Raw genomic sequence first — 12932 nt, 5'->3', positions numbered from 1 at the left:
GCCCACCCACTAGGGAGCCATATCCACCCACCAGGGAGCCAGGCCAACCCACTAGGGAGCCAGGCCCACCCACTAGGGAGCAAGGCCGACCCACTAGGGAGCCAGATCCAGCCACTAGGGAGCCAGATCCAGCCACTAGGGAGCCAGATCCAGCCACTAGGGAGCCAGATCCAGCCACTAGGGAGCCAGATCCAGCCACTAGGGAGCCATATCCACCCACCAGGGAGCCAGGCCAACCCACTAGGGAGCCAGGCCCACCCACTAGGGAGCAAGGCCGACCCACTAGGGAGCCAGATCCAGCCACTAGGGAGCCAGATCCAGCCACTAGGGAGCCAGATCCAGCCACTAGGGAGCCAGATCCAGCCACTAGGGAGCCAGATCCAGCCACTAGGGAGCCAGATCCACCCACTAGGGAGCCAGATATACGTTAAATATACTCCGTCTAGTCTATCAGACCGGGCTGCGAGCCAACAGGTGTGTTCCCATAAGTGAGCGTGTGTGTGTGTGTGTGTGTTCCCGTGTGTGTGTGTGTTCCCGTGTGTGTGTGTGTTCCCGTGTGTGTGTGTGTTCCCGTGTGTGTGTGTGTGTTCCCGTGTGTGTGTGTGTGTTCCCGTGTGTGTGTGTGTTCCCGTGTGTGTGTGTGTGTGTTCCCGTGTGCGTGTGTGTGTTCCCGTGCGTGTGTGTGTGTTCCCGTGTGTGTGTTCCCGTGTGTGTGTGTGTTCCCGTGTGTGTGTGTGTTCCATGTGTTCCCGTGTGTGTGTGTGTGTGTTCCCGTGTGTGTGTGTGTGTTCCCGTGTGTGTGTGTTCCATGTGTGTGTGTGTGTGTGTGTTCCCGTGTGTGTGTGTTCCCGTGTGTGTGTGTGTGTGTGTGTGCGTACATGTGCCCGTGTGTGTGGGTGTGTGTATGTATACATGCCATGTCTGTTCCCCAGAGGGCCTTGGCTTCCTGCCAGCTGGTCAGAACACACTTTCACTTTCGCTTTTGCTCTCCTTTCTCTGAAATCATGTGATTTAGCACTGTGTGTGTGTGTGTGTGTGTGTGTGTGTGTGTGTGTGTGTGTGTGTGTGTGTGTGTGTGTGTGTGTGTGTGTGTGTGTGTGTGTGTGTGTGTGTGTGTGTGTGTGTGTGTGTGTGTGTGTGCTGATAACATATGTTATAGGGATATGAGAGGGTGACTATGGTTCTGATAAACAGACTCAGCTCATTCAGCAGACAGACAGACAGACAGACAGACAGACAGACAGACAGACAGACAGACAGACAGACAGACAGACAGACAGACAGACAGACAGACAGACAGACACCTGAACACTGTATATGCTGACCCTTCCCCTCTTGGTCTCCTGAACACTGTATATGCTGATCCTTCCCCTCTTGGTCTCCTGAACACTGTATATGCTGACCCTTCCCCTCCTAACCTGTCCCCTCTTGGTCTCCTGAACACTGTATATGCTGACCCTTCCCCTCTTGGTCTCCTGAACACTGTATATGCTGACCCTTCCCCTCTTGGTTTCCTGAACACTGTATATGCTGACCCTTCCCCTCTTGGTCTCCTGAACACTGTATATACTGACCCTTCCCCTCCTAACCTGTCCCCTCTTGGTCTCCTGAACACTGTATATGCTGACCCTTCCCCTCCTAACCTGTCCCCTCTTGGTCTCCTGAACACTGTATATTCTGACCCTTCCCCTCTTGGTCTCCTGAACACTGTATATGCTGACCCTTCCCCTCTCGGTCTCCTGAACACTGTATATGCTGACCCTTCCCCTCTTGGTCTCCTGAACACTGTATATACTGACCCTTCCCCTCTAACCTGTCCCCTCTTGGTCTCCTGAACACTGTATATGCTGACCCTTCCCCTCTTGGTCTCCTGAACACTGTATATGCTGACCCTTCCCCTCTTGGTCTCCTGAACACTGTATATGCTGACCCTTCCCCTCTTGGTCTCCTGAACACTGTATATGCTGACCCTTCCCCTCCTAACCTGTCCCCTCTTGGTCTCCTGAACACTGTATATGCTGACCCTTCCCCTCTTGGTCTCCTGAACACTGTATATGCTGACCCTTCCCCTCTTGGTCTCCTGAACACTGTATATGCTGACCCTTCCCCTCTTGGTCTCCTGAACACTGTATATGTTGACCCTTCCCCTCCTAACTTGTCCCCTCTTGGTCTCCTGAACACTGTATATACTGACCCTTCCCCTCTTGGTCTCCTGAACACTGTATATGCTGACCCTTCCCCTCTTGGTCTCCTGAACACTGTATATGCTGACCCTTCCCCTCTTGGTCTCCTGAACACTGTATATGCTGACCCTTCCCCTCCTAACCTGTCCCCTCTTGGTCTCCTGAACACTGTATTTACTGACCCTTCCCCTCCTAACCTGTCCCCTCCTGGTCTCCTGAACACTCTATATGCTGACCCTTCCCCTCTTGGTCTCCTGAACACTGTATATGTTGACCCTTCCCCTCTTGGTCTCCTGAACACTGTATATACTGACCCTTCTCCTCTTGGTCTCCTGAACACTGTATATGCTGACCCTTCCCCTCTTGGTCTCCTGAACACTGTATATACTGACCCTTCCCCTCTTGGTCTCCTGAACACTGTATATGCTGACCCTTCCCCTCTTGGTCTCCTGAACACTGTATATGCTGACCCTTCCCCTGTTGGTCTCCTGAACACTGTATATGCTGACCCGTCCCCTCTTGGTCTCCTGAACACTGTATATGCTGACCCGTCCCCTCTTGGTCTCCTGAACACTGTATATGCTGACCCGTCCCCTCTTGGTCTCCTGAACACTGTATATGCTGACCCTTCCCCTCTTGGTCTCCTGAACACTGTATATGCTGACCCTTCCCCTCTCTTGGTCTCCTGAACACTGTATATTCTGACCCTTCCCCTCTTGGTCTCCTGAACACTGTATATGCTGACCCTTCCCCTCCTAACCTGTCCCCTCTGGTCTCCTGAACACTGTATATACTGACCCTTCCCCTCCTAACCTGTCCCCTCTTGGTCTCCTGAACACTGTATATACTGACCCTTCCCCTCCTAACCTGTCCCCTCTTGGTCTCCTGAACACTGTCCCCTCTTATCTCCTGAACACTGTATATGACCCTTCCCCTCTTGGTCTCCTGAACACTGTATATGCTGACCCTTCCCCTCTTGGTCTCCTGAACACTGTATATGCTGACCCTTCCCCTCTTGGTCTCCTGAACACTGTATATGCTGACCTTCCCCTCCTAACCTGTCCCCTCTTGGTCTCCTGAACACTGTATATGCTGACCCTTCCCCTTGGTCTCTTGGTCTCCTGAACACTGTATATGCTGACCCTTCCCCTCTTGGTCTCCTGAACACTGTATATGTTGACCCTTCCCCTCCTAACTTGTCCCCTCTTGGTCTCCTGAACACTGTATATGCTGACCCTTCCCCTCTTGGTCTCCTGAACACTGTATATGCTGACCCTTCCCCTCTTGGTCTCCTGAACACTGTATATGCTGACCCTTCCCCTCTTGGTCTCCTGAACACTGTATATGCTGACCCTTCCCCTCCTAACCTGTCCCCTCTTGGTCTCCTGAACACTGTATTTACTGACCCTTCCCCTCCTAACCTGTCCCCTCCTGGTCTCCTGAACACTCTATATGCTGACCCTTCCCCTCTTGGTTTCCTGAACACTGTATATGCTGACCCTTCCCCTCTTGGTCTCCTGAACACTGTATATGCTGACCCTTCCCCTGTTGGTCTCCTGAACACTGTATATGCTGACCCTTCCCCTCTTGGTCTCCTGAACACTGTATATGCTGACCCTTCCCCTCTTGGTCTCCTGAACACTGTATATGCTGACCCTTCCTGTCCCCTCTTGGTCTCCTGAACACTGTATATGCTGACCCTTCCCCTCTTGGTCTCCTGAACACTGTATATTCTGACCCTTCCCCTCTTGGTCTCCTGAACACTGTATATGCTGACCCTTCCCCTCTTGGTCTCCTGAACACTGTATATGCTGACCCTTCCCCTCCTAACCTGTCCCCTCTTGGTCTCCTGAACACTGTATATGCTGACCCTTCCCCTCTCGGTCTCCTGAACACTGTATATGCTGAATTGGTAAGATGCAGCTGCAAAGCATTCTGGGAGAAGTGTGCATTGCTTTACGTATATTTTGCCACTGCCTGTGACTGTTGCTGGTGGTGAGAGAGCTTTCAGTAAACTAAAACTGTTTTTTTAACTAATTAGAGGTCCACTATGTCCCAGGACAGGCTTTGCAGTCTTGTCATGCTGTTCCATTGAAAGTCAGTCAGCTTGAAAGCTGGACTTCAAAGACTTGATCAGTGTCTTCGCTAGGAAGAAGGCTCGGCGCTGGGCTCTTGGTGAGTAAAGGCTGAGCAAGATAACTGTTAAATGGATATGGACATTGGATCACGACACACATGATGCCCACAGGCTGAGAACAAGATACATCTCAAAGTAATGGCTGGATTGCCGTACAATTTGTTGTGCACAATCAAGACCCCCAAGTGGAAGAGACTTGTTGGGTTTGGTGACCTCTTGACCTTTCCTCTAGCGCCACCATCGGGCCTTTTCATTTCCATTTTGTGATCCATTTATACAGCTGCTTATTGTCTAGTTGGTAAATAAACTAAAAATCTGCTGCTGATCCATTTATACAGCTGCTTATTGTCTAGTTGGTAAATAAACTAAAAATCTGCTGCTTATTGTCTAGTTGGTAAATATACTAAAAATCTGCTGCTTATTGTCTAGTTGGTAAATATACTAAAAATCTGCTGCTTATTGTCTAGTTGGTAAATAAACTAAAAATCTGCTGCTGATCCATTTATACAGCTGCTTATTGTCTAGTTGGTAAATAAACTAAAAATCTGCTGCTGATCCATTTATACAGCTGCTTATTGTCTAGTTGGTAAATAAACTAAAAATCTGCTGCTGATCCATTTATACAGCTGCTTATTGTCTAGTTGGTAAATAAACTAAAAATCTGCTGCTGATCCATTTATACAGCTGCTTATTGTCTAGTTGGTAAATAAACTAAAAATCTGCTGCTGATCCATTTATACAGCTGCTTATTGTCTAGTTGGTAAATAAACTAAAAATCTGCTGCTGATTGTATAATTTTCATTCTATTGATGATCCTGTTCATTTATTTTAACTGAAGAGGTTAATGCATATTTAAGTTATATTCACTTTTAACTTGTTCATTAAAGTCAAGAGAATTTTCCATTCAAGAATTACCATTAGAATGACATTTAGACTGTAAAAGAATATAAATATAATAAAATAAATATAAAAGATGTCCTTTAGCACATTTCTTATAGACAGGTATCAGTCTTCCATCAGATAGTGAATTCCACTGCATGCAGACTGATGCGTGTCTGTCTGCACAGTGTTATATAGTCACAGCTCAGTCAGTAAATATAAAAGATGTCCTTTAGCACATTTCTTATAGACAGGTATCAGTCTTCCATCAGATAGTGAATTCCACTGCATGCAGACTGATGCGTGTCTGTCTGCACAGTGTTATATAGTCACAGCTCAGTCAGTAAATATAAAAGATATCCTTTAGCACATTTCTTATAGACAGGTATCAGTCTTCCATCAGATAGTGAATTCCACTGCATGCAGACTGATGCGTGTCTGTCTGCACAGTGTTATATAGTCACAGCTCAGTCAGTAAATATCAAACAGTGGGTATTGGGACTACGAGAGAGAAGTCTGTAAAGGTAGAGTTATTTAAAGCTTTGGGTCGATTGGGTCGTGGGGGGGGTACAGGTTATTGCGTAGGGTTGGGGTGGCCTGTGGGGCCCAATGTGATATCTTTTCACGGGGCTAAAAATCCCTGTCGGCGCCGCTGAACCGCTGCCTGAGACTGGTGGTCTGTCGAGGACAAGTCACAGGAAGAACGAGCCGCAGCATCTAATCAAGCATCTCTTGATTCTGCCTCTTTCCTCTCTCCTCATCCCCTCTCTCCTCATCCCCTCGTCCTCTCTCTCCTCATCCCCTCTCTCCTCATCCTCTCTCTCCTCATCCTCTCTCTCCTCATCCTCTCTCTCATCCTCATCCTCTCTCTCCTCATCCTCTCTCTCCTCATCCCCTCTCTCCTCATCCTCTCTCTCCTCATCCCCTCTCTCCTCATCCCCGCATCCTCTCTCTCCTCATACCCTCTCTCCTCATCCCCTCATCCTCTCCTGATCCCCTCTCTCCTCATCCCCTCTCTCCACATCCCATCATCCTCTCTCTCCTCTCCCTGACTTCCTGGTCTGTAAGGTAAGTGACTTTAATGTGTCAAGCAGATGACACGTTCTCTTAGCCATTTACGAAACGTAGCAACGTTTAAGACATGGACTTCATGTTGTAATGTTAACAGCGTACCAAAAAAAAATAGTTTGAGTGAATGTTTTCATTTTATTAGCTAAACTAAACTTGTTTAATAAACAGCAAAATTGTTGTGGAAATCAGCCTTGTTAGCATAGCGATGATGAAAAGAACGTCATTTAGGCTCCAAGATTCTAATCATTAGGTCATCACACCGTTGATATAGCAACGGATGCTAACAGTTTATAGAATCACATTGTGACGTAGAGGGGGACGCTATTTGGCACGACAGGCCCTTGTTTCCATAGAGACCGTATATGACTACCTACAGTAGGCTGTATAAGGGCCCTTGTTTCCATAGAGACCGTATATAACTACCAAGGTAGACTACCTACAGTAGGCTGTATAAGGGCCCTTGTTTCCATAGAGACCATATATAACTACCAAGGTAGACTACCTACAGTAGGCTGTATAAGGACCCTTGTTTCCATAGAGACCGTATATAACTACCAAGGTAGACTACCTACAGTAGGCTGTATAAGGACCCTTGTTTCCATAGAGACCGTATATGACTACCTACAGTAGGCTGTATATGGGCCCTTGTTTCCATAGAGACCATATATAACTACCAAGGTAGACTACCTACAGTAGGCTGTATAAGGACCCTTGTTTCCATAGAGACCGTATATAACTACCAAGGTAGACTACCTACAGTAGGCTGTATAAGGACCCTTGTTTCCATAGAGACCATATATAACTACCAAGGTAGACTACCTACAGTAGGCTGTATAAGGGCCCTTGTTTCCATAGAGACCGTATATAACTACCAAGGTAGACTACCTACAGTAGGCTGTATAAGGGCTCTTGTTTCCATAGAGACCATATATAACTACCAAGGTAGACTACCTACAGTAGGCTGTATAAGGGCTCTTGTTTCCATAGAGACCATATATAACTACCAAGGTAGACTACCTACAGTAGGCTGTATAAGGGCCCTTGTTTCCATAGAGACCATATATAACTACCAAGGTAGACTACCTACAGTAGGCTGTATAAGGGCCCTGGTTTCCATAGAGACCATATATAACTACCAAGGTAGACTACCTACAGTAGGCTGTATAAGGGCCCTTGTTTCCATAGAGACTGTATATAACTACCAAGGTAGACTACCTACAGTAGGCTGTATAAGGGCCCTTGTTTCCATAGAGACCATATATAACTACCAAGGTAGACTACCTACAGTAGGCTGTATAAGGACCCTTGTTTCCATAGAGACCATATATAACTACCAAGGTAGACTACCTACAGTAGGCTGTATAAGGGCCCTTGTTTCCATAGAGACCATATATAACTACCAAGGTAGACTACCTACAGTAGGCTGTATAAGGGCTCTTGTTTCCATAGAGACCATATATAACTACCAAGGTAGACTACCTACAGTAGGCTGTATAAGGGCCCTTGTTTCCATAGAGACCATATATAACTGCATATTTAAGCATTAAGGCCAGAGGGGAGGTGGCATATGGCCAATATACCAAAGACTGATCTTAAGCACGACACAACGCGGAGTGCCTGGTCACAGCCCTTAGCCGTGGTATATTGGTCATATACCACAAACCCCTGAGGTGCCTTGTTGCTATGATAAACTGGTTACCAATGTAATTAGAGCAGTAAAAAAATCAAATGTCTTGTCATACCTGTGGTATACTGTCTGATATACTATGGCATTCAGCCAATCAGCACTCGAACCAACCAGTTTATAATGTAGTACATTCTCTCTCTCCTCAGCGCCACCCTGTGGCCAGACGTACACACTGCAGCCTGGAGCTCCCGCCAGTATGTTGTCATGGTTACTGGTTAGTCTGAATACCAGGATGGATTCTGCTCGGTTCTATTCTGGGTTAAAGATTAAACCAAGACGACACAGAGACATTGTGACTGGATTAAACTCTATTTATTAACATTTACAGAGAGAGAGAGAGACAGTAGAGAGAGAGAGACAGTAGAGAGAGAGACAGTAGAGAGAGAGACAGTAGAGAGAGAGACAGTAGAGAGAGACAGTAGAGAGAGAGAGAAGAGAGAGAGAGAGACACAGTAGAGAGAGAGAGGAAGAGAGAGAGAGAGAGACAGTAGAGAGAGACACACAGTAGAGAGAGACACAGTAGAGAGAGAGAGGAAGAGAGAGAGAGAGACAGTAGAGAGAGACACACAGTAGAGAGAGACACACAGTAGAGAGAGAGAGACAGTAGAGAGAGAGAGAGAGACAGTAGAGAGAGACACAGTAGAGAGAGAGAGGAAGAGAGAGAGAGAGAGACAGTAGAGAGAGACACACAGTAGAGAGAGACACACAGTAGAGAGAGACACACAGTAGAGAGAGAGAGACACACAGTAGAGAGAGACACACAGTAGAGAGAGAGAGGAAGAGAGAGAGAGAGAGACAGTAGAGAGAGAGAGGAAGAGAGAGAGAGAGAGACAGTAGAGAGAGACACACAGTAGAGAGAGACACACAGTAGAGAGAGAGAGAGACACACAGTAGAGAGAGACACACAGTAGAGAGAGACACACAGTAGAGAGAGACACACAGTAGAGAGAGAGAGAGACACACAGTAGAGAGAGACACACAGTAGAGAGAGACACACAGTAGAGAGAGAGAGAAGAGAGAGAGAGAGAGAGTAGAGTAGAGAGAGAGAGGAAGAGAGAGAGAGAGACAGTAGAGAGAGAGAGAGAGACACACAGTAGAGAGAGACACAGTAGAGAGAGAGAGGAAGAGAGGGGTGGGATAGAGAGAGGGGAAGAGAGAGGGAGGGAGGGAGCAGAAGAAAGGGGGAGTGCTGCTGTTATGAATCTCTGATTCGGTAGTATTGGAAATCAATGTCAATATCAGGCCAATAAAGCGTTGGGACATTGATATTGAGGGTGTCAGTCTTTTCAGTCAGGCAGTGGGGCTGGCTACTCTTGGGTCCTCTTTACTCCGATGGCGTATCATATAGGCTGCTGCCGACAACGCTAGGACACCATAGGTAGCCAGGACAAACTAGAGAGAGAGAGAGAGAGAGAGAGAGAGAGAGCAGAGAGAGAGAGAGAGAGGCAGAGAGAGAGAGACAGAGAGACAGAGAGAGAGAGGCAGAGAGAGAGAGAGACAGAGAGACAGAGAGAGAGAGAAACAGAGAGGCAGAGAGGCAGAGAGAGAGACAGAGAGGCAGAGAGAGAGAGAGAGACAGAGAGAGAGAGAGACAGAGAGAGAGAGAGACAGAGAGAGAGAGAGACAGAGACAGAGAGAGAGAGAGAGAGAGAGAGAGAGAGACAGAGAGAGAGACAGAGAGAGTTTATGTCAGCAGTATAATACTCCTCTAGAGCAGCAGCTAATGTGTGTCTGTGTGTGTGTAGAGCTGTTGAAATGTCTCCTCCATCCAGTCAGGTTAACAGAGTGTGTGTGTGTGTGTGTGTGTGTCTTACGTTGCGTCTCCCCTGTAGTGTGTAGCTGTTGAAATGTCTCCTCCATCCAGTCAGGTTAACAGTGGCTGGAGCCTCCATACCAAACAACTGTCTCTGTTACACACACACACACACACACACACACACACACACACAGGTGAGGACAATCTGAATGGACACATCTTGATGACATCACAGTGATTAGGTATGAGGGGATTCCATCAATCTGCCCGGGTAGGTATGGTATTGGTTAGGGGTCGATGACAGAGGTGTGGTATTGGTTAGGGGTCGATGACAGAGGTGTGGTATTGGTTAGGGGTCGATGACAGAGGTGTGGTATTGGTTAGGGGTCGATGACAGAGGTGTGGTATTGGTTAAGGGTCGATGACAGAGGTGTGGTATTGGTTAAGGGTCGATGGTAGAGGTGTGGTATTGGTTAGGGGTCGATGACAGAGGTGTGGTTTTGGTTAAGGGTCGATGACAGAGGTGTGGTATTGGTTAGGGGTCGATGACAGAGGTGTGGTTTTGGTTAAGGGTCGATGACAGAGGTGTGGTATTGGTTAAGGGTCGATGACAGAGGTGTGGTATTGGTTAAGGGTCGATGACAGAGGTGTGGTATTGGTTAAGGGTCGATGGTAGAGGTGTGGTATTGGTTAGGGGTCGATGACAGAGGTGTGGTATTGGTTTGGGGTCGATGACAGAGGTGTGGTATTGGTTAGGGGTCGATGACAGAGGTGTGGTTTTGGTTAAGGGTCGATGACAGAGGTGTGGTATTGGTTAGGGGTCGATGACAGAGGTGTGGTTTTGGTTAAGGGTCGATGACAGAGGTGTGGTTTTGGTTAAGGGTCGATGACAGAGGTGTGGTATTGGTTAAGGGTCGATGACAGAGGTGTGGTATTGGTTAAGGGTCGATGACAGAGGTGTGGTATTGGTTAAGGGTCGATGGTAGAGGTGTGGTATTGGTTAGGGGTCGATGACAGAGGTGTGGTATTGGTTAGGGGTCGATGACAGAGGTGTGGTTTTGGTTAAGGGTCGATGACAGAGGTGTGGTATTGGTTAAGGGTCGATGGTAGAGGTGTGGTATTGGTTAAGGGTCGATGACAGAGGTGTGGTACTGGTTAGGGGTCGATGACAGAGGTGTGGTACTGGTTAGGGGTCGATGACAGAGGTGTGGTATTGGTTAAGGGTGGATGACAGAGGTGTGGTATTGGTTAAGGGTGGATGACAGAGGTGTGGTATTGGTTAAGGGTGGATGACAGAGGTGTGGTATTGGTTAAGGGTGGATGACAGAGGTGTGGTATTGGTTAAGGGTGGATGACAGAGGTGTGGTATTGGTTAAGGGTTGATGGTAGAGGTGTGGTATTGGTTAAGGGTCGATGACAGAGGTGTGGTATTTGTTAGGGGTCGATGGTAGAGGTGTGGTATTGGTTAGAGGTCGGTTAGAGGTGTGGTATTGGTTAAGGGTCGATGGTAGAGGTGTGGATGGTTAGAGGTGTGGTATTGGTTAAGGGTCGATGACAGAGGTGTGGTATTGGTTAAGGGTGTGGTATTGGTTAAGGGTCGATGACAGAGGTGTGGTATTGGTTAAGGGTCGATGACAGAGGTGTGGTATTGGTTAATGGTCGATGACAGAGGTGTGGTATTGGTTAAGGGTCGATGACAGAGGTGTGGTATTGGTTAGGGGTCGATGACAGAGGTGTGGTATTGGTTAAGGGTGACGAGAGGTGGTCGATGACAGAGGTGTGGTATTGGTTAAGGGTCGATGACAGAGGTGTGGTATTGGTCAATGGTGTGGTATGACAGAGGTGTGGTATTGGTTAGAGGGTGGTATGACAGAGGTGTGGTATTGGTTAAGGGTGTGGTATTGGGTAGAGGTGTGGTATTGGGTAGAGGTGTGGTATTGGTTAAGGGTGTGGTATTGGGTAGAGGTGTGGTATTGGTTAGGGGTGTGGTATTGGGTAGAGGTGTGGTATTGGTTAAGGGTGTGGTATTGGGTAGAGGTGTGGTATTGGGTAGAGGTGTGGTATTGGGTAGAGGTGTGGTATTGGTTAAGGGTGTGGTATTGGGTAGAGGTGTGGTATTGGGTGTAGGTTAGGTGTGGTATTGGGTAGAGGTGTGGTATTGGGGTGTGGTAGGGTGTGGGTATTGGGTGTGGTATTGAGGTGTGGTATTGGGTAGAGGTGTGGTATTGGGTAGAGGTGTGGTATTGGGTGTGGTATTGGGTAGGTGTGGTATTGGGTAGAGGTGTGGTATTGGTTAAGGGTGTGGTATTGGGTAGAGGTGTGGTATTGGTTAAGGGTGTGGTATTGGGTAGAGGTGTGGTATTGATTAAATACCTTGAACTAAAATATAAACACCAACGTGTAAAGTGCTGGTCCCGTGTTTCATGAGCTGAAATAAGAACATCTCTGACATTTTCCATTCAAATGTGTTTATATCCCTGTTAGTGAGCATTTATCCCGAGACAAGATAATCCATCCACCTGACAGCTGTGGCACATCAACAAGCTGATTAAACAGCGCGATCATTACCCAGGTTCATCTGGTGCAGTTGACAACAACAGATGTCTCAAGTTGAAGGAGCGAGCAATTGGCTGATGACTACAGGAATGTCCACCGGAGCTGTTGCCAGAGATTTTGATGTTCATATTTTTTTTTTTACAATAAAGCGCCTCCAATCTCGTTACAACCGGCCTCACAACCACGCCAGGATATAGAAATAGTTGCGTTTATATATTTTGTTCAGTATATTTAGCCGTTTTATGGCTTGGATGTAGAAGCTGTTCATTCCAGACTTAGTGTGTGGGGAAGACAGTCTAGGGGGGTCACTCCGTTTACCGACCTTCACCTCGGTGATCAGATGACCGAAGCTCGTGAGCGGGATCCGCGTCTTTACCGGGGAAGTTGGCATGGCTGAGGAAACGGTTCACAACAAGATAACACTATTGGCTGAAGGTTTAGGTTCATGTCGCGTTCACATGCAAATAACCAACAGACGTTTCAAACCAGACAACAGTTATACAATCAACACAGACTCACCGTAACGGCTCGGTAAGGACACACCGCTGTCCGTACACATTGATTTCATATGGAACCTTTATTTCTTCCGGTTTCATTTGATTGACAGTGGATGTACCCAGTCAGGCTTAATCATTCAAAATCCCATCCAATGACAGTTAGACA

General features: G+C 47.4%; 1 protein-coding gene across 1 annotated transcript; it reads right to left on the bottom strand.

The window, feature by feature from the left end:
* Window positions 1-9039: 9039 nt before the first annotated feature.
* LOC121845247 (ATP synthase membrane subunit K, mitochondrial-like) lies at window positions 9040-12932 on the bottom strand. The gene is made up of 4 exons (XM_042316159.1): window positions 12789-12932; window positions 12592-12662; window positions 9772-9864; window positions 9040-9349 (listed from the first exon to the last, which is right to left on the bottom strand). Exons 1-4 carry the CDS (start codon window positions 12835-12837, stop codon window positions 9248-9250), a joined length of 315 nt encoding a protein of 104 aa, XP_042172093.1. The 5' UTR covers window positions 12838-12932; the 3' UTR covers window positions 9040-9247.

The sequence above is a fragment of the Oncorhynchus tshawytscha genome, unplaced genomic scaffold (genome assembly GCF_018296145.1).
Source record: "Oncorhynchus tshawytscha isolate Ot180627B unplaced genomic scaffold, Otsh_v2.0 Un_contig_866_pilon_pilon, whole genome shotgun sequence".
In the NCBI taxonomy this organism is placed as follows: Eukaryota; Metazoa; Chordata; class Actinopteri; order Salmoniformes; family Salmonidae; genus Oncorhynchus; species Oncorhynchus tshawytscha.
The sequence above is the reverse complement of the archived record's forward strand: the minus strand, read 5'-3'. Positions and strand labels throughout refer to the sequence as shown.

Bases quoted from the DNA above. Each gene is read 5' to 3' on its own strand.
- LOC121845247 (XM_042316159.1), bottom strand. From the start codon at position 12,837: ATGAAATCAATGTGTACGGACAGCGGTGTGTCCTTACCGAGCCGTTAC. The intron at 12,663-12,788 runs GTGAGTCTGTGT...CCGTTTCCTCAG, and splicing joins GTCCTTACCGAGCCGTTACG to CCATGCCAACTTCCCCGGTA. The intron at 9,865-12,591 runs GTCGGTAAACGG...TGTGTGTAACAG, and splicing joins ATCTGATCACCGAGGTGAAG to AGACAGTTGTTTGGTATGGA.